A 21,238-nucleotide genomic window follows, 5' to 3' on the forward strand; every position below is an offset into this window, starting at 1 on the left:
TTCTACTTAGCTTATGGCTAACATGATCAGAGATTTCAGTTTGGCTAAGGTGGTCCTGTCTTAGAATAACCTGTGCCAGTGGGTAAGCATCTCGGGGGTTTCCCAAGAAATTCCTGGGCTAGGATGGACAATCTAAGCTTTCCTTTAGACCTTCTGTGAAATATGGTGGGTCATTTGATGAACTACTACACCTCAGCTGAAGGTGGCAACCTGGTCTGTCACTAGTTCTGCACTACTTTAACAGTTTATCAACAGCTCAGAACTCTAGGGCACAAAGCTAACTAATCTCAGAGAAAGGCACCCTCTAGGTCTGTGAGGTTTGAGCAAGGAAATCTGAATTAGAGGAACCCTTAGGATGGGAACATCCCCCCTGCCCCTCCCCCTCTGCTTTGGCTAATTGGAAATACAATCCCCTTGTGCGTTATCATAATCTCTTACATTTATATCATGATGTACAGTTACAAAACCCTTTACCACAAATCTCCTTTGACCCTCATGATAACCCTATGAGGTAGGCAAGACAATTATTATTGTTTTAGAGATGAGGAAACTGAGGCTCGAGAAGTGTGGTGAGTTGCCCAGTGTCATACCTAGTAAGTGGCAGAGGTTAGATTAGTTTCAATATTTTCCAACTTCAAGGTTCCCTGTGGGTCTCTCTTACCATGCCTGGGTTCATTTAGGGGTAGGAGTGAGAAATGGGAAATGAGCAGCCACAGAATACACTTCTAAGGCCTTAAGTGAAACAAACTCACAGAGGAGAGGGGAGTCGGAGGCATAGAAGACAGATGTAAGTATGTGCTCCTCAGGGATGCACAATTCAGGATTCATCTCCACCAAGTGGTTGGACTACTTGGTGGCATGAGGAATCCCAGGGTTTCAGGCTGGGGCCTTAGACTCATTGGACTACAGTTCTCCCGTGGACTGTGCTAGCTCAGAAAGTCAAGCTGGGTCTTCCCAGGAGTCTCTGTTTGTCTCCCCTCTTTTGACCCTATCCCACCAGCTTGTTCCACTGAATGGTGCTAAAAAATGGGTGGGATTTGAGCTTGCTGACACCTTCTCCTCCAGCACCAAGGCGCCGGCAGGGATCAAACTGTAACAGCTGAAGAGGAAAAGGCAGGAATCAGTCAGATGAGCAGAGCCCCAGGGCCCACCCTCTCTAGTGCCCTGAAGCCCATCTTTGTCATCTCTTCATCTGTCTGCTCAAACTTCCCCTCATTTCATGGGTACTGGGGCTCCACATGTATCCATTGAGAACCCATGGAAACTCCAGGCCCTCTGTAGCATCTGGGGACAAGGAATAGAAGGTCCCTTTCCCCCTCTCTCAGATGTGCAGGGCTGCTGGGTACTTTGCCTGCTTTTCTTCTTTTTCTCACTATCTTTGACCTAGTAAATATCTCCCAGAAAACTAATATCTTGCTGAGGCAGCAGCCTTTTTCTACTGCATTGGCCCCATTCCAGTTACAAGGCTATTTGGCCAATAAAATCACAAATCTTTCCTGTCATCTGGATTCTAAGAACATCTGGAATCTCCCTAAGAAATCCCAGATCTATACCTCTTTCACACCCTACCACCTAGTAACAGCAGTAGTAGTGGTAGTGGGTAGTAGTAGTAGTAATGGTAGTGGTGGTGGTGGTAGTGGTAGTGGTAGTAGTAGTAATGATAGGGGTGGTGGTGGTAGTAGTAGTAGTAGTAATAGTAGTAGTGGTAGCAGTAGTAATGGTAGTGGTGGTGGTAGTAATAGTGTAGTGGTGGTGATTGTAGTAGTACTAGTGGTGGTGGTGGTAGTAGTGGTAATGGTACTAGTGGTAGAAGTAGTAATAACATTTATATAGCACAAGTTGGCATGGTGCTTTACCTATATTATCTCATTTGATTCTCACAACAGTACTGTGAGGTTGATACTATTATTATCCTAAGTTTATGGATAAGGAAACCGATTGGGAGAGCTTGAGTGATTTCCCCAGGGTCACCTAGAAAATAAATGTCTGAGACAGATCCAGACTCACTCCAAGTCCCGTACTTTAGACACTATGCCACCTCGCTGTCCAGTTGAGGAAAACAAACCTCAAGGCTTGGCTTGTGTAGAGAAAAGTTTCTTCCCTTCTGTCCCTGTGTCCACCCCATCTTCCTGTGTCCATTCCTACAAGTCCTCCCCAACTAGGACAGCCCATACCTCAGTGAGCAAGGATGTTGCTGGTCGGCTGAGCCACTCAGGCAGATGGAGCCTGGTGTGCACATGGATTCCTGACGGGTGGTTCTGGGACAGCGACTAGGGAGAGAGCAGGTGGATAGGGGCTTTAAAAAAGAAAACCCCAAGAAAGAAGGTGGATAGAAGTAAATTCCTAAAGTCCTTGTGGGACTAAGGTTTTTGTCTCGAGGATTATTTTCCTCAAAATTGTAGAGGCAGATCTTCTTCTATCGTGGGCAGGGTTGGACTAATGTCAGTTCAGCAAAGAAAGAAAAACGTCTCATGGTGTCATCACTGAATGGCTTCTACCCCTTTCCTCTTCCGTTCAGTTTCTTGTGGACTATAAGGATTTCACTACGAACAGAATTATCTTTAATATTTTTTAAAGTTGACCTTAGAAACGTTAATGTCATAATTGATTGACTAGGATCTAGAAACTAGAAAGGCATGAGAGAGAGAGAGCCTTTACCAAAAGAGCAGAGATGTGAAGTCTGATTGGGTGTGTTGGGACATGATTCTAGCTCTACTGCTAGGACAGACCTTAGAGGCCACCATTACTCTCTCTTTACAAATGAATAAACTCATTTGCTTTGGAAGCTAAATGACTTGCCTAAGGTGTCACAAGTCATAAATAACAGAGCCAGAATTAGAACTTAGGTTCTAGGTGGCACAGTACATAGAACACTGGCTTTAGAGTCATGAAGACCTGAGTTCAAATGTGAGCTCTGATAGTAGCTGTGTGACTCTGGGTAACTTCAGTTGCCTTAAAAAAAATAAGAAAAGGTTCTGTGATTTTGAAGCATTTGGCTCAGCTTTGGTTCCTTTGCACCATGCTTAGAATTAGAAATTGCAGGGCTGAAGAGAACAGTAATGCAGAAAAGGCATGAAAACGGGGAATAACTGAAAAGGGGCAGCTAGGTGGTACAGTGTTTGGAGTGCTGGTCATTGGAGTCAGGAGGACCTGAGTTTAAATCCTCAGACAATCACTAGCTTTGTGGTCTTGGGGAAGTCACTTACCCTCTGTCTGCCTTGGTTTCCTTAACTGTAAAATGGGGATATTAATAGTACCTACTTACCAGGGTCATTGTGAGGGTCAAACAAGATATTTGTAAAGCATTTTGCAAACCTTAAAGCACTATAGAAATGCTAGCTATTTTATTATTCTCTCTAGAAAAGAATTTGTCAAGGTAATAGAGATGTTAAAGTCTGACAAAGAAGTTCGGGTAGATTCAGTTCAGAATTCAGGTAGATTAGAGAATCATCAAGTCAGAGGTTAGATGGCTGCACAAAGAGTAGCTTCACCCTGGAACCAAGGGCCACATTTCAGCCAATCCCAAGGAATGAAGGGAAAAATGTTAACGCAGCTGTTTTGGTGGAGATCCAAGTTGGAACTGTTAAAAAAACAGGCTGGGTGGTGCAGTGAGTGGAGAACCTGGGATGGGGACAGGAGGACCTGAGTTCAAATATGACCTCAGACACTAACTGTGTGGCTTCTGGACAAGTCATTTAATGCCAACTGCCTTCAAAACAAAAGTAGGTCACTAATAATAATACAGTGCCTAGACTCACAGAATATTAAGCATTAGAAGGGATCTCAAAGGGTCCTTCTTAGCATAGTGCCTGGCACATAGTAGTCACTACATAAATGCTTGTTGTCTTTTCTGGTAACTGTAATAATAACAACACCACTTAAATAACTCTTTAAAGTTTGCAAAACACTTTACATATGGTAATTCATTTGATCTTCATAACCCTGGGAGTCAGGTGCTATTATTATCCCCATTTTTCAGATGAGGAAACTAAGAGAGAGGTAAGTACTTGCCTAGGATCACACAGCTGGAAAGTATCTAAGGCATGATTAAAACTTGGGTCTAGTTGATTCCAAATCCTGTACCACTGTATTCACTGTACCATATAGCTGACCCATTGACGTTGTACCATCAGTGGCTACTTTTGGGATCTCTCTTCAGATGGGTATGAATTTGTGTGGAATCAGACTGTGCTGTTGTCTAGCTCACTTCTTTTCATCTTTTCCACAAGGATAGCATGAGACACTTTTGTCAAGTGTTTTGCTAAAATCAAATTCAACTCTTATCTATAGCATTCCCTTGATCCATCAATCTAGTAATATCTGAAAAAAAAAGAAGTGAGGTTACAGGTTCGAGCAAATTATTTCAAAGGTCTCTTCCAGTTTTAAATATATGGTCCTATTAGCATTCTGAGGCCTCAAAGGCCATGGTCTCCACAAAGCAATGAAATTCATGCTGTGGCTTATTGTGCCCTAGCTCAATCCCAGCCCCCAATCCCATCTCTTCTCATCATGTTCCCAACACTCTTATCATACAAGGCTGAACTTACCATTCCAGTTAGAAGTTCATACAGCAGAGACCCAAAACTCCACCAATCACAGGCTTCTGTCAGCTCAGAAATCCCGCCCACTTCTGCAGGGGCAAGAGAACACTTTTACACCTGGGCTTCCAAGGTTTATGCTCACTGACCTCACCTATTAGCACTCATCACCTCTGCCATGCCCACCCCATCCTACCCTCTTTCCCATCCCTCTGGTCTCTCCTAGGTACCCAGTCTCTCCATCTTTGCCCAAGTGGGGGGTGGGGAGACAGACAGACACGTGAAGGTGATGCCTTAGTGGAGGAATCATGGTTCCCATGGAGCTTTTAGAGAGGCTCTTAGAGGTATCATGGTAGGGTGATCGGCAGAATCTTGTGGAGATTCTAGATCCCCTTTCCCAAACTCCCCAGTGTAATTCAGAGGGGCCTGGTGAAGGTGGCCTGTCTATCTACTTGCCTGGGGCACTGTATAGGTTTTCCAAAGCTTCAGTGCAGTACCGAGGCTCTACTTCAGTCCACTGGCCAAAGTAGGTCAGACGGATGTGACCTTTATCCCCAGCATTGGAGCAAAATGGAAGGTGAGAGGGTTGGTAATTGAGTGGGGAGGAGAGGAGAAAAGAAAGATGGGGTTCAGAGGGAGTAAGGAAGGAAGAAAGGGAGGGAGGGAGGAAAAAAGGAATGAAGGGAGGGAAGACAAGGAAGGGAGGGAGGAAAGGAAAGAAGGAATGAAGGGAGGAAAGGAGCAGGAGAGAGACCAGTTAAGATCATTAGGAACTGCAGCATGATGTAATGGGAAAAATCACTGGATTTGGAGTGAGGAGACCTGAATTTGCATCCCACCCCCACCATTTCTTAGCTGCCTGTGAGAATGGACAAATAACTTAATCTCTCTGCACTTTCATTTCTGTATCTATAAAATGGGGAGAGGCACCCCTAATATACTACCTCCTTTTCAAGGTTCTTGAGAAGGGGAAGGCAGAAAACATTTTGTGAATCGTGAAGTACTATAAAAATGTGAGTTACCATGAATGGACACATTTCCAGCTGAGTCCAAGGATACCTCATCTTCCTTTTTGTTTTTAAAGGGAAACCAGTGGGTCAGATGGGTAATGTGATACAAAAAGGATCAAAACGTCAGAAGCCCTGGGTTCAAATCTCGGTCATTTAACCTCTCTAGGCCTTAGTTTCCTCATCTTCATGTGAGGAGATGGGAGCTTTCTTCTAGCTCTAAATTTATGAGCCAATGACCTCTTAATCATCCCTGAGTGGGCAGTTGATAGAGTGTTAGTAGAGAAGAGTTGAGTTCAAATCTTACCTCATATTTACTAGCTGTATGACCCTAGGCAAGTCACAGACTCAGTTTCCTCATCTGTAGAATGAGGATAATAATAGCACCTGCCTCCCAGAGTTGTAAAGATCATGTGAAATAACAATGTGCTAGCCTGTAAGTGCCATATAAATGTTATCGTCATCATTACTTATTCCCACCCCATGAAGGGCAGGAGCTCAAAATTCCTTTGCTATTCCCAGGGACAAAAATGTTACTTAATTGTCCCAGAACAGCGATTCACAAACTTTTTGGCCTGTACACTCACAAAAATGGGAGGATTTCCCCACCTCCCCACAAAGAGCTTTTGTTCATATTGGTTATAGCTATTGATATCTACCATATTAGAAATGAAAACTTAGGATTATGAATCATTTTTACCACCCCTTGAAAGGGTCTTTGAGATCCCAAAGGAGGATCAGATCATTACAGAGGAAAAAAAATTCTTCAAAACTGTCTTTGGTTAATTGAGCTCCTACCAGTTCAGAAGTCTAAGATGGATGAAGGGAAGTACTTGCTTGGATAGGGGAGGGGTGGCCTGGCTGATCTCTTGAGGTGGCCTTCACCCTGGGAGCCACTGCTTCCTTGTCATAGGATTTTGAGTTGAAGGATAACTGCCCTCCCATCTGAGTACATCTAGGATGGTGGTAGTGGGGTTCAGCCACTTAACAGGGTAATTTTACCCCCTAACCTTTCTCCCTCCCAGACAAAGGAGTGCCTACCAGTGGTATCCAGCAGCAAGTTCCTGGGGTTGAGGTCCCGGCATAGCACACCCTGTTGATGTAGACCCTCAAGGGCCACCAGGGTCTCCGCTGCCCACTGCTTGACCTGTTCTTCCTTCACACACCAGGCTCCGCCCCTGTGGCCTGGACAGGCCCGGTTAGCATGTGGACAGTCCTGACCTGGGAGCTCTTTTCGCTGGTCACTCCCATGACCATAGCCCTCTAGTACCCGGCCTGCCCCCTCCCGGATCCAGGAGAGACCTCCCAGGGGCCCCCTGTTGGTACTCCACCTAGTACTCCGCCTGGTTTGGTGATGGGACCGACCTCTGCCTGGACCTAGGCTGCAGGTCATTGCCTCATTCCTTCTTAGGGCCTTTGGAACTAGGCCAGAAGGTGAGGAAATATCTTCTGAAGCCAGAGGGTCCTGTTCAGAGGAAGGAACATCTGTCCTGAATTTGTGTCTTCTGAAAGCATCTTCACAGGGTGATACTCCATGTGACCCGAACACCTGGATTTCCTTGGATGGACTGGATACTTTGCTTCCAGGGTTCAGGTCAGGATCCTTCAGATCCTTTAACCCTTTCTGATGGTCAGGAACTCTGGAAATGTCAGAGAGCTGGGGTGATGGCTCAAGTGCAACGCTGAGCTGTTGGGTGTGATTCTGGGGAAGTAGAACTGGGATCGGGAGACCGAGACCATTATCAGGGGGACCAGGGCCAGCTTTCCCCTTCTCTCGGTGATCACCCTGAGTAGAGCTGGGCTTCTGCTGGGTTAAGTTGCTGGAGACCTCCAACCCCTGGGGTCTAGACTGAGAGAGGAGATGGGACCAGAGGGTTCCTCCTGAACCAAGCAGAGGGAACAAAGAGAGAGTGGTGGGAGAGGTGGAATAGAGGAGAGTAAAGTCCCAGATATTCCCCATTGGCCCCCCAGCCCCTCTCCCTCCCAGAGCCCTCCATCAACAGTGTAAATCTTTTGGGATACTCTCTAGCTTTAACTTCTTCCACTCCCCTTCAAACCCTTTGTACCACCACACTAGTCTGCTCACTGGGCCCTATATGTGTCAGAAACTTTTCCACCTCCTCACTTTTGCTCACCACCACATCCATACTTAGAACACCTTCTCCACTTTTCTCAACCTCTCTAAATCTTATCCAGCTTTCAAGATCTAGCTTAAGTTCCACCTCCTTCAGGAAGCCTCCTCATGCTCATCCATACTATATGGATCTCCATTTTCTCAATAACACTCACTTAGCACATTGTATCTACTGGCTGTCCCTTGACCATGTTCCCTTCCGGTCATCCATACTGGCTGTCTCTTGATATGTCTACCTGTCCCCAACTCTTTTCACATATGCTTCCCCCCCTCATCCCATCTCTGTGTTTTGTCTTCTGTTTCAGAGGTGCCTCACCTTTATGCTGTGCCATATGGTGGTAAAGCCTATGATCCTTTCTCAAGGGTGTTTTATTGCCTATGTTCAGAATTTAAGGAAATACTAATTTTCATTTAGAAGTTAGTATAAATATTGTCATTCTCCTCACCCAAGGTCATGAACTTCTTGAAATCTATTCACTCATCCCTATGGACTTCCAGTTTAAGAACCCTCGTCCTATTAGAATGTAAGCCTCCCCAGGACAAGGGACATCTCTTTTCTAATCTTTGTCTCTCCATCATTTAGAACAGTGCCCAGCACATAGTAAGTCCTTAATAATTTTTTTCAGTAATTCATTTGTTTAGCATTTTAGTGTACAGGTTCCAGCTCTTCATGTGTGTTTTGTCTTGTTTTCTCAGCTGACCTGGAGAGTTTTTGTTAGCTGGCAATACATATTAAAATACCTTGCCTACAGCAAATGCTCGCTAGACATTGGCTGATTGCTTAAAAGAGTCAGCAAAACCCAGGATGAGTAGACAAAGTCAGATAGCCCTGATCCCATTGGCTCCTAGTGGAGACAGAGCATGTCCATAAGGTGCCTACCTCTGTAGGAATAAAAGCAAATTTGGTCCCCACAAGACAACTCCCATTGAATAGGCAAGCAAACTCCCAAGCTTTTTTGTTGCTAGGAGTTCTAGATAGCAGCAAGCCATTCTTAGTGCTCTAGCCCTTCTAGAAAAGATTGTGTAGGACTTTTTCCCACAGACAGATTGGCACCTTACTGCTTTTTGACATTCAAGTTCATCCAATCCAACAAGCGTCAATTAAATATTTATTATGAATGTGCCAGGTACCATGCTAGGAGCTGGGGTTACAAAAACGAAATACAAAATATTCTTCACCCTCAAAAAAAGCTTCCCTGCTACTGGAAATGTTCTACTCCGGTTCTGGTGTGCTGAAAAGAGATAGAAATTGCCAGTCACCAGAGATATGGGATAAAACCATCATCTGGCCACGTGGGCTCCATCTTAAAGTTTGGGGTTCACGCCTCCCTAGTGACCTAATTCTAGATCTTGTTGTGGAGGCCTGAAAAGACTGGCGCTGGAACTTGGATCCTGGTCCCTTTATTCCATCTTTGTAGGAGGAGGGGTTACCATACCCCTAGAATCTTCAGTAGCTTCAAAGGGGGTATGTACAGAGAGTAGGGATGAAAAAGGAAACATCCAACTCAAGGCCTAAGAATATTGTTAGAATAGATCTTTGAGGACAGCCACTTTCTCGTTTATTGGTATTTGTATCTCCAACACTTAGAACAATGAAAATAGCTAGCATTTATATAGCCCTTTGGGACAGCTAAATGAACTGGATGAGGTTTGCAAAGCAGACCTTTGCATATATTATTTTATCCTATTTGGTCCTATACTTGGAATATGATGAGTTCTTAATAAGCCTTCCTTTCTTCCTTCCTTCTTCCCTTCCTTCCCTTCTTCCCTACCTTCCTTCCTCCTTCCCTCCCTTCTTTCCTTCCTTCCATGCACCCTGTTCCCTTCCTTTCACTTATAAAAATCTCCTTTCACCCTCCCCTCTCTCCTCCACATTAAGGTATTGAGGCCTCTTCAGTATGTAAGCTTGAAGCAGATGCCTTAGCCCAAAGGAATGAATTGATAGATCTCCTGGAGGAGGTATTTTTGGTGGGCCAGTATCCTTTAGGTAGGCAGTTCTCCAAGTGTGGTCAAGGGATCCCTGAGGGTTCTTGAGACCATTTCATGTTATCCATTAGGTCAAAATTCTTTTCATAATCGTACTAAGATGTATGAATTTCTAATATGGTAAATATCAATAGATGTTACCCAAATAAGGAGCTCCTTAATTTTTAAGAGTATAAAAGGATCCTAAAACTGAAAAGTTTGAGAACTGCTGCTTTAGGTATACCTAAAGGGAAAGGGGAGAGAGTAGGAATAAAGAGGAGGGAGATGGGAGGGCAATTCAAAGGCCACTGAGAAGGATTCTGGGTTGGTGGAGGCAGCCCTGGTATATGGACCTGGATCCAGGGCTTCCACTTACCCTGTATGTGCTCCAAGTGCAAGAAGATGGAGTCCTCACTCATAGAGTAGCGAAGAAGCTTGGCCATGTAGGGGACACCATTGGGGATGATGGTTGGACGGTCCCAGGTCTCTACATGGCATTTGGGAAGGCTCTGGGGAGACAGGAAGCCAGCTCAAAACAAGAAGAGACAGGGCTCAAGGAATATTACTCCACCAGAAAGGCAGGGGGCTCTGTGCCCACTGCGGTCACCCCAGCCTCAGCAATATCCACCCCAGAAGTGTGGCAATGGTAGAGTTGGCTGGGCCCAAGAAAACACAAATATGTAAGTATGTAATTGAATAAGATTAGAATCAAAGGTAATGCAGCTGGGGCCTCTTCTTCTTGGTTGGCCTCCCTGTAAGAGTCTGCAGCCAGACATAGCAAGCAGGAATAATTTTATAAGTGGAAGCTTGAGGAACTGACTGCCCATGGTGGATTCCATGTGCTGTTTGCAAATTAAGGTGCCTTCACCCATGCTCTGTTCTGCACAACAGTTTGGTCCCAGAAAGGTGTGTCCTATTTGTGTGGTCTCCAGAATATGGAGTCCCTGGAGTAGAACACTCCATTGGTCAGTGCTTAGTCCTTCTTTGCATCCCCAGAGCTTAACTTAGTACCTAGTATATGGTGACTGTTTAATAAAGGCTTATTAACTGTCTGACTTTTTGTCTTTTTGCCTTCAAGGGAAGGGGAGGGAGTCCTAGGAATGAATAGGAAGTCCAATCAGCCCAGGGGGGACTTGGCTGGGCTCAGTGGGTTCTAAGATAGTTGAATACTCCATGTGATGAAGTCCAATGCTAAAAAACAGGAAGGGGGGAGGTTTACAAGAAGGAGAGGTAGGCTACTGAGCTACACTTACCTTAACTACAAAGGTCCCCCCAGTGGCGGGGTCCTGGACCAGTTGAACCTATAAATAATGGGGGAAAAGAAAGTCAGCTGGGCTAACCAGGCTCTTAGATAACCCAGGACCTGGCCTTCCAGTTGTGAAATGCCAAGCCCTCCCATGTTCTCTCCACTAGAATCAAAGAATGTCAGGGCAAAAAGAAACCTTCAGAGCGCATCTAGTCATTGGGACCCTTTATTTTCAGAAGAGAGAATTGAGACCCAGAAGTAGTAAAAATAACCTGCTCAAAGTCACATATCAAATTAGCGGCAAAAATGGGACTAGCAATAATTCAGGTGCATATAACGTTTTATGATTCATAGAGCTCTTTCCTCACAAATATCTTCTAGAGTAGGTATTACAGGTATTATTACCTGTGTTTTACCAGTGAGGAAATGCTAAAGCTAAGCAGTTTGACCATGGCCATGCAATCCTTAGTCAGCCAATTCTCAACACAAAATCTGACTTCAAGTTCCGTGTCATTCTTTCCATAATACCTCCCTAAGTGGGATGGAAGGGTCTTTTGGCAGCTAGATAGAACTCTGGGTCTGGAGTCAGAAGACCTGAGTTCAAATCCAGCCCCAGGCATGTAAGTGTAAGCTAGTGATAATATTTAATACAAATTTTGGACTTTAGTAAGGGCCAAAGGTTGAATTAAGAAGGGTCTCAGAGAATGCCTTTTGTCAGAGAAGCAAGGACTTTCCTGGCATTTTGGTGATAAGGAAAACACAGATGTCCTAGGTTGTAATTTCAATGGAAACTTTGTTAAAGGTGCACTTTCCTCCAGTAGGAGGCCTGCCATCAGAGTGCTGGGATTTTCTCCTTATCTTATGTCACAGAGACATATGCTACAGAAAAGAAATTCACACAGCTTGGGATTATAAAACCAGTTGACACTACTTTGTTAATTGTCTTACTAAATTTACAATTTGTTCAACTAAGAGAGTTCCTTTGTCATGGTAAAATGTATATAAGCTAGAAGCTTTCTGTACCAGGTAGTCAGATAATTTTCTGACTACATAATGCATTATATTACTGTTTTCTTTAATTGAGAATTGTTTAATTACATCATAAAATGTGTGCCTTTAGCCTGTTGCCTTTTCTTTAACCAAGTTTTCAGGTCAACACTAGTAATAGTTTACAGTTGGGTAAGTTATTTTGACCTCTGTCTCAGTTTTCTCAGCTATGAAATGGGGTTAATAATAGCACTGATCTCCCAGAGTTGTTGTGAGACTCGAATCAGATGTTTGTAAAGTGCTTAACACAGTTCCTGGCACATGGTAGGTGCTTAATAAAAGTTTCCTTCCTTCTACCATCTTTTCTTTTTAGGAGGGAGTGTTGTAGGTCTGCTTCTGTGATTTTATCAGAGTAGGGAACTTTGGGTATGGAAACCCCCTCCAGTAATGCAGATTGACTCAAGTTAAGTAACTTGCCGATGCTTACACATCTGTGCTTCTGCTTGTTTATTCTTTGAATGGAATTCTCCTGGGCTGAAGGAGCTGATTCGCAGAGAAAGAAACTGGTGATGATCTTGAGATGAAAGAAAAAATGATTACCCTGTCTCCTTCATTTGAGTCTCAGTAAGACTTGCTTACAACTAGGGCAAGAAGACATGGGAGCAGAAGCCATCTGAGGTCAGGGCTTCCCAGACTGGGACAGGACCCTCTCAGGAGGATTTCAAATGATTGAATTTTTGGAGGTACAGTTCCTGCATTAATACATTCACTTTTTAAAAAATGACAACACAGTTCCATAAGGTGGCAGATTTGTTCTAGTGGGGTGTGTGTGGCAGAAGAGGAGAGCACAACAGGGGTCCCGGTCAAAGGACTTTGGGGAACAGGCTCCCAACTGTCCCTTTGCTCTGAGTTCACAGACCTTGGTACTCATCTTTTCCTCTCATTCTTGGTAGATGAGGAAAGGAGTCTCGAATTGCATGAATTGGTAAGGTTTTTCATCCATGCAGAGCAACTAGGAGGAGGAGGGTGGAACAAAGTGAGTTTATGTATTTCTTTTCTTTTTCATTTTTTCCCACATTATTAAAAACTCATGTGAACACAGTATGGTCAAAATGTCTGAATCTATGAAAGCGTGAGGATGTGACTTTTGAGAATGAAATATTTCACAGGGCGCAGGCTCTGAATTTAGAGACAGACTGCTGATTTCATATTAATTTGGAACAATATTTTATTTTATCCCAGAGATAAGATGGAGACCAGGACAGCAAGGAAAGGGGTTAATAAAAGCAGCTTAGGCTGCAGCCTGAGTGCCCTTGGGTGGTCACCATAGCTCAGAGCATCTCACAAGGCCTGGAGTGATGGCTTGAGCAGAGTGCCATCTGGTGAACAATCTGTATACTACACCCAACTAATTAAACTTCCCTGTCTGATACTAATGCAGTGGATTGCACTGTCTTTCTGTAAGTTTTAGGAAGGCGGCGAGTATCTCACAAACCAAAGAGCCTGATGTGAGAGCCTATGTGCCAGAAGCAGGATCTGAATCTAGACCTTCCTGACAGTAAGATCAGCTTTCTATTTAGTGTGAACGAAATGCCTGGCTTTTACAGCCTGCTGCAGTCTATCTTTTCCAATAGGATTTCTGTTCTCCATATGTTGTCTGTCCCAGTTCAGCTGGCCAGTGAGCTGTTCTTTCCCTTTGGATCAAAGAACTGGTCTATATTAACCCATAACCAGCATTAGTCACTCTTCACCCACCAAAAAAAAAAAAAAGCAAGCCAGGTAAGAACCCATGCTTCCAAGGTGATCAGGCCAGCCTTCCAGAGGTGAAAGGTCACTTCTCCCTGCCTGACAGAAAATATCCAAAGAGCAAATTATCCAGGACCTAGGTCATGGGATATATGATTTTTTTTTTGGTGGGCCAACCCAACATGCAATCTCCCTGATTGGTCAGCACTATAAACCATAGAATCCTAGATCTAGAACCAAAAAAAGATCTCAGCTGCCATCTATCAAGTCCAAACAACTTATTTTCCAGATAAGGAAACTAAAACCTGGAGAGACTGTGACACTAAGGTCACACAGCTAGTACATGGCAGAGCTGGGGTTTGAACCCAGGCCATGTAACTCTGAATAGGACACCAGACCCAGAGTCAGGAAGACTCAACTTCCCTGGACTCAGATACTTACTAGCTGTGCGACCCTGAGCAAGTCACTTAGCCTTCTTTGCCTCAGTTTCCTTACCTATAAAATGAGCTGAAGAAAGAAATGGCGAACCATGCCAGTATCTCTGCCAAGAATACCTCATATGGGTTCACGAAGATGAGAATGAGTAGCCACAAGCTATGATTCCAAGTCCAGGACTTTCTGCTTGCTGTGCCACACCATGGTTGTAGTGGGGGATACCAGGGTCTGATGATCATAAAATCAAGACCATAGACTTAGAGCTAGAAGGAACCTTAAAAGTCATCTGGACATTTTATAAATGAGGAAACTGAGGCTCAGAGTAGTGGATAGAACAATGGACCTAAAATCAGGAAGTTCAAATCCAGCCTTGGAACTTACTAGCCTGGTAACCTTGGGCAGGTCATTTAGCCTCTGTCTGCTTCAGTTCCTTTAACTGTCAAATGGGATAATATCAGCTCCCTGCCAGGGTTATTGTGAGGATCATGAGATAATACCTGGTCAGTTGTTTTTCCAGTGAGACATTTCACATTATCTTCCATTTTTTTCATTCTTTTGGTTTTGTTTTGTGATTTCTTGGTTTCTCATAAAGTCATTAGCCTCCATCTGTTCCATTCTAATTTTGAAAGAACTATTTTCTTCAGTGAGCTTTTGAACCTCCTTTTCCATTTGGCTAATTCTGCTTTTTAAAGCATTCTTCTCCTCATTGGCTTTTTGAACCTCTTTTGCCAGTTGAGTTAGCCTATTTTTCAAGGTGTTATTTTCTTCAGCATTTTTTTGGGTCTCCTTTAACAAGGTATTGACCTGCTTTTCATGCTTTTCTTTCATCTCTCTCATTTCTCTTCCCAGTTTTTCCTCCACCTCTCTAACTTGATTTTCAAAATCCTTTTTGAGCTGTTCCATGGCCTGAGCCCATTGAATATTTATTCTGGATGTTTGGGATATAGAAGCCTTGACTTCTGTGTCTTTCCCTGATGGTAAGCCTTGTTCTTCCTCATCTGAAAAGATGGGAGGAGATATCTGTTCACCAAGAAAGTAACCTTCTATGGTCTTATTTTTTTTCACTTTTCTGGGCATTTTCCCAGCCAGTGACTTGACTTCTGAGTTTTCTCTCCACACCCACCTCGCCTCCAAATCCACCCAGCCAGCACTTGGGGTCTGAGATTCAAATGCTGCTTCCCAGCCTCAGGGCTTTTGGTGGGGGGCGGGGCTGCTATTCAGTGTGAGATTAAGTTCAGGTGCTCAGGTGGGGGCAGGGCGGCCTCACGGGACTCAGTTCCCTCAGGGGGTTTATGCAGAGACCTTCAACAATGGATCTGAGCTCCTGCCTGCTTTGGGGGCCCCTGTCTGCTGCTGCCTCTGCTGCTGCCTCCAGAGGGGGCCTGAGTTATGGGGACACCCCGCTCCCCTCTTGGCGAGCCAAAAAGACTCTCTCACTGACCTTTAGCACCCATGGGTGGAGGGACCTGCATGGCTGCTGGAGATTCCATCCCTGAAGCCTGGTCCCTGAAGCCTGCTGGGATCTGCTCCTCTCGGTGCCCGGCGGCCAAGACAGGGCTGGGCTCTGCTCTGGTCAGGTGCGCGACGGATCTTTGGTGTAGGTTTTTCAGGTCTCTCTGGAACAGAAATCTCTGCTCCGTTGTTCTGTGGCTTCTGCTGCTCCAGAATTTGTTGGGAGTTCTTCTTTACAGGTATTTTATAGGCTGTGGGTTCGGAGCTAGCATATGTGTGTCTTTCTACTCCGCCATCTTGGCTCCCCCCCCCCCCCCATGAGATAATACCTGGAAAGCACTTAGCACAGTGTGGCACATAGTGTCATGTGGTTATCAAATGCTCATTTCTTTCCTTTTTTCCAATGTGGGACTCAAACCTGAATCCTTTTTTTTTCCATATATACACACCCACTCCCCACTCTAACATCAGACTTACTGTTGTTCAGTAGTTTCAGTTGTCTCCAACTCATGACCCCTTTTGGGGTTTTCTTTGCAGAGATACTGGAGTGGTTTGCCATTTCCTTCTCCATCTCTTTTACAGATGAGGAAACTTGGGACAGAAAGAGTTAAGTGACTTGCCAAGGGTCACACACGTACTAAGTGTCAGGTCACATTTGAACTCAAGATGGTGAATCTTCCTGACTCCGGGCCTGGTACTTTATCCACTTTGCTATCTGGTTGCCCCAATTTCATACAATTGGGTCATTATTTGTATTGACCCAAATATAAGCCACACATAACTCCTCCCAAATGGAATCTCCTTGAAAAAAAATGGCAGTAGAGTGGAAAATAACATTGATTTTAGGCTATTAGCGGCTTTTATACAAGCCAGATCTGGAGAAAAAGCATTGGCCCATATTCAGATTGATTTAGTAGTACATGCCTTGTTCTGTTTTGTAATTTTTTTGTGTCTTTCATTTGCATGCCTTACTATACCCTATATTCTCTGATGTATCCTCCACAACATCAGACCCACTCAGTGTTTAATAATTGATGAAGTTGGAGGCAGGGTATTTTGAACAACAGGGAAACATTCACATCAGGAGATTTCTCTTTGGGAGTTTTTCATCTTATTCACACTTAAACAGCTTCTTAAAGGCACCTCTAGTACATCCCTGGCCTGGCCAATTTTTTTTCTCTCAGTAAAGAAATGGATTTGAGTTTACATTCAGAGTTGTTCAGTGTGATAGCATTGTGGGAGGTTCTGTCTTCCATGGTTCATGGAGAAGTCAAGAGAGACCTTGGAATCATAGAATTTCATGAAGTACAGCAGCCACTCATGGGTCCGGTTCCATTACTGATCAGCTCTGTTACCAACCTGAGTGTCTTCACTTCTCCTTAGGCAGCCTTGAGACACTCTATTTCCAAAGGTTCACACATGGCTCTGGACTAAGTGTGGACACTCAATCTACAAAAGCTCAGAACTTCCAGGCCCAAGCAACCCACTAACCTCAGCATCCATGAGTAGGAAAGAAGGAAGGAAATAAGCATTTAGTAAGCACCTACTATACATATGAATTTCCAGGAACTGTGCTAAGCCCTTTGCAGAAGTTATCTCATTTGATCTTCCTGAAAAGTAGATGCTGTCACTAGTCCCTTTTTACAGATGAGAATTCTGAGGCAGTCATTGGTCAAGTGATTTTTCCCAGAATCACACAGTGACTAAGTCAGTGTTTGAGGCTGGATTTGAGATCAAGGCGTCATCCTGACATCAGACCCAGAACTCTGTGTACCATGGCACCACCCAGCTGCTAAGAAAGGAGGGATAACCGCTGTGTGCCACCAAACCCAATGGCCTTTTTAAAAAAAAAATAGAAAAAAACGTTAATTTGTTCTGTAAGCAAAAAGAAAGTTAAAATGCTGTTTTGATAGTGCGGTGGGGAAAGGTGATTATGGAAACATAGATAAAGAGCTACAGAGGCCCTCAGAAGCCACCTCGTCCAATCCTCCCATTTATAGATGAGGAAACTGAGGTTTAGGAAGTGAGGTGACTTGCCCAGGCAAGTGACTGACTCATCATCCTGTTTGGCTATTTGTTGGCATACGTGTGACCCACAGTGGCAGGGCATGGCATCCCTGGCTCTCAGGCAACCTCCAGGGGGTATCAGTGGACTGACACAAAGGGGCAACTTCTGGGAAGAGAGAATGTAGTAAGCCTCAGTGAGTGGTTAGGGAGGGTGGGAAGAGAAAACTCAAACTCAGCATTCCATCTCCACCCACAGAAGCGTGCCTTGGGGAAGCCAGACAGCCCAAGAGCTTGCATGCTGTATGTCATGTTGGCTTTCCTTGACCAGTGTCATCTGGGAACAACTTTAATATATCCTGAGAATACACCATGAGAAGCCCTGTTGTCATATCATGCTTTAAGGAACTTCCTAATAATTAATAAATCAATCGAACTAACTACCCCATAACATTTTTTTTCAGCTACTACCACTTTTTCACAGAAGCTACTTCGAGACATTAGACAAGCTGGGCCTGTATATGGAACTAACGCCTCTTAACCCTAAAGTCCCTTTCCTACTTCAAGTCACTTCATGGTTGATTATATTGAGAAAGAAAAGGCCTCTGTGAAGTGCTGGGGAAATCCCCACCATGTCAGGATGCAGGGCAAGGCTTCCACAGGGATTCAGGCCAGCATATTTGCATATGTGCAAATAATGTAAGAGAATCTCCACTTATGCTACCAAGCAAATGCCTTTCTACCTTCTGGATAAGTCAGTCCCACTCAGAACCTGGAAATGCTATTCTTGTTATGAAAACCTGAAGGAGAGAAGATGTATGTGGGTCAGAGTGGGGAATAGAAAAAACTTGATTAACTTTGGAGTCAGAAGAGTATTTTGAAACTTTGCACCGCTATCACCACTAACTAGTGCCTTCCCTCTGCTAATTACTTCCTATTTATCTTATACATAAATACATATATTTATACTTGCTTTGTATTTCTTTGTTGTCTTCCCCATGAGATTGTGAGCTCCTTGAGGGCAGGGAATGTCTTTTGCCTCTTTTTATATCCCCAGTGCTTAGTATGGTGCCTGGCATATAGTAGACACTTAATAAATGTTTATTGAATACGTGAAAATTATTTTTCTTGATCTATACAACTTTGGGCATTGGACCCTAAGTTTCTTTCTGGTCCTAAATGCTATGATCCTGTGTGTATGAAGGATGAGTGCATGGAAGAGGGCTAAGACCTTTTTGGCTTTGTCCCGGAAGTCAACGTTAGGACCTGTAGAATATTTTAAAAAGAGTCAACTTTTAGTTCAACATAAAGAAAACTTTTTAACTATTTGTAACTATTGAAAATGGAATGGGTGCCTCAGCAGGTACTTACTCAGTGAGTAAGCTGCTTCTTGCTCAAGGTCATCAAGCAATGGTTGAATAGCTACTTGTCAGGGATAAGTGTAGATGGGATTAAGTCTTTAAGGTATGGGTTGGTCCAGAGATAGTCTGGGTGACAGTGGATCCCTCTATCCACTGGATTTCCGACCTCAGACATTGACCAGCTGTGTGACCCTGGACAGTCAGGCACCCTCTTCTGTTCCACAGTTTTCTCATCTATAAAATGAAGAAGTATAACTTCATGGTCGCCAGGGTCTCTTTCAGTTCCAGATCTATGATCCTACGACATTTGAGGTGTCCTGGGTTTGGAATCAAAGAACCAGAGGACTTAGAATCCTGATTCTGTTTCCTCAGTGGTTTTGAACAAGTCATTTCTCTTCCATGGGCCTCAGTTTTCTCATCTATAGAAAGAGACAGATTTAGATCCTGGTTTCTTAACCTTTTGGTTTTTGTGTAACATGGAATCTTTTTTTTCAGCCAATAGATCCTTCTTCAAATAAAAAAAAAATGCATAAAATGAAACAGGATTAAGAGAATCCAGTTATACTGAAATAAACTTATTGAAATTTTTTTTAAAGACTTCCTGAATTAAAGGGTTAAAAATCTCCTGGATCAAATGATCTCTAAGATCCCTTTCAACTCAAAATCTTATGGCCCTCCTCACCTCTGGGATCCATGATTCTATTTCCTGAGCCATTCTGTTCTTTGACCACAGAGGCTGTTGACTCTTCTTTGACCATTAGGTGTCTATCTTGTAATTGCAATAGAAATCCCTCTAACCAGGCCCATTGACCAATCAGGCCTGCACACATCTGTACCATGTTTAAATAAATTTTAAAAAAAGGCCCTGATGGTCTCTTGGGAAGAAAGTTTCTCAAAAATACTGAAATCTAAGATAATTCCCCTCCATCCATTGCCAAATGGGATTCCCCACCACCTTGGCCCAAGAGAAGTGGTTCTGATTTGCAAAGTCGAATAAATAATGAACTGGAAACTCTACCCCAAAATATGAAGACACAACCTCCTTCCCTTTTCCCTTTACGCAAAACCTAAAATGTAGACTTGGGGCTGGAAAGAACCTTAGAGAGCATCCTAGTTCCATGAAGCAACGGAAGGGAAGAAAGAGAATTGGCATTTATATAGCACCTACTATATGCCAGGTGCTGTGCTAGGGGCTTTTTACAATTATTATCTCGTTTGATTCTCACAACAACCCTGGGAGGTAGGCACTAGTATGACCCCCCTTATACAATGGAGGAAACAGAGGCAAATAGAGATGAAGTTATTTGCCCAGGGTCACACAGCCAATAAGTATCTGAGGTTGGATTTGAATTCAGGTCTTCCTGCCTAGAGGTCCAGGGCTCTATCCACTGCACCACCTTGCTCATTTTTCAGATCAAATGAAATCATGCATATTACACATTACAAAAGATTACTGATGAAGCAACCCAGAGGTTGCCTTGGAGCTTGATAACAGAGACCAGACATCCTGGCTCCCAACCCATCTCTTTCTCCTGTATCATCTCACTGCCTCTAACCAGCTAACACAGGTAGGACAGAGGCAAAACAATTTGAGATGTTCTGATTGGATAAGTCTTCCCATTTGTCTGTCTTTCTCAAGTATCAAATAGTCTTCTCAGACCAGAAGTCGGTCCCAAAAAAGATTTGGGGTAACAAGGACAAGCAATTGAAGGTAAACACACAGAAGTAGGATATAGTGGACAGAGGACTGGGTCAAGAGTTGGAGGTCCTGGGTTCAAATTCTGCCTTTGATTCTTATGACTTAACCTCTTGGGGCCTCTGATTTCTTATTGGTAAAAGGAAGAGTTTAGGCTAGATGGCCTTGGAGGTCTGTTACAATTCTAAATCTGTGATGCTATGATGAATTAAGAATATCCACTCCTTGGGGACTGTTTTGCCTTTCTTTGTATCCCCAACTTACCACAGTGCCTGGCACATAGTAGGTACTCAATAAAAGCAGCTGGGTGGCACAGTGGATAGAGGACTAATCCTGGAGTCAAGGGAATCTGAATTCATAACTGACCTCTGATATTTACTAGCTGTGTGACCCTGGGCAAGTCACTTAACCTCTGTCTGCCTACTTTTCCTCAACTTTAAAGTGAGGATAAAAATAGTACCTACCTTTCAGGTTTGTGGAAAGGCTCAAATGAGAAAATACTTATAAAGTACTTAGCATAGTGTGTGGTATATAGTAGGAGCTTAATAAATGTGTGCTTTTTTCCTTCCTAAATGCTTCTTTGATTGCTATTGACAGTAACATCTTTCTCTGGAGAAGACCCAAATACTAACAGCTAGGTGGTGCAGTGGGCAGAGCTCCAGGACCT

The 21,238-nt window shown here is 43.8% G+C and overlaps 1 protein-coding gene across 1 annotated transcript in view; it reads right to left on the reverse strand.

Moving 5' to 3' along the window:
• Positions 1 to 901: 901 nt before the first annotated feature.
• Positions 902 to 21,238, reverse strand: part of RPS6KL1 (ribosomal protein S6 kinase like 1) — a 39,358-nt gene continuing 19,021 nt past the window's right edge. Inside the window, exons 6-12 of the mRNA XM_072623528.1 lie at positions 10,898 to 10,945; positions 10,021 to 10,153; positions 6,587 to 7,426; positions 4,995 to 5,084; positions 4,548 to 4,630; positions 2,175 to 2,270; positions 902 to 1,099 (exon numbers count right to left, since the gene is read on the reverse strand). Of these exons, the coding sequence (XP_072479629.1) occupies positions 989 to 1,099; positions 2,175 to 2,270; positions 4,548 to 4,630; positions 4,995 to 5,084; positions 6,587 to 7,426; positions 10,021 to 10,153; positions 10,898 to 10,945 (1,401 nt within the window). The 3' untranslated portion in view covers positions 902 to 988. The remainder of the gene's footprint in view (positions 1,100 to 2,174; positions 2,271 to 4,547; positions 4,631 to 4,994; positions 5,085 to 6,586; positions 7,427 to 10,020; positions 10,154 to 10,897; positions 10,946 to 21,238) is intronic.

Source organism: Notamacropus eugenii, chromosome 7, assembly GCF_028372415.1.
Source record: "Notamacropus eugenii isolate mMacEug1 chromosome 7, mMacEug1.pri_v2, whole genome shotgun sequence".
Lineage (NCBI taxonomy): Eukaryota > Metazoa > Chordata > Mammalia > Diprotodontia > Macropodidae > Notamacropus > Notamacropus eugenii.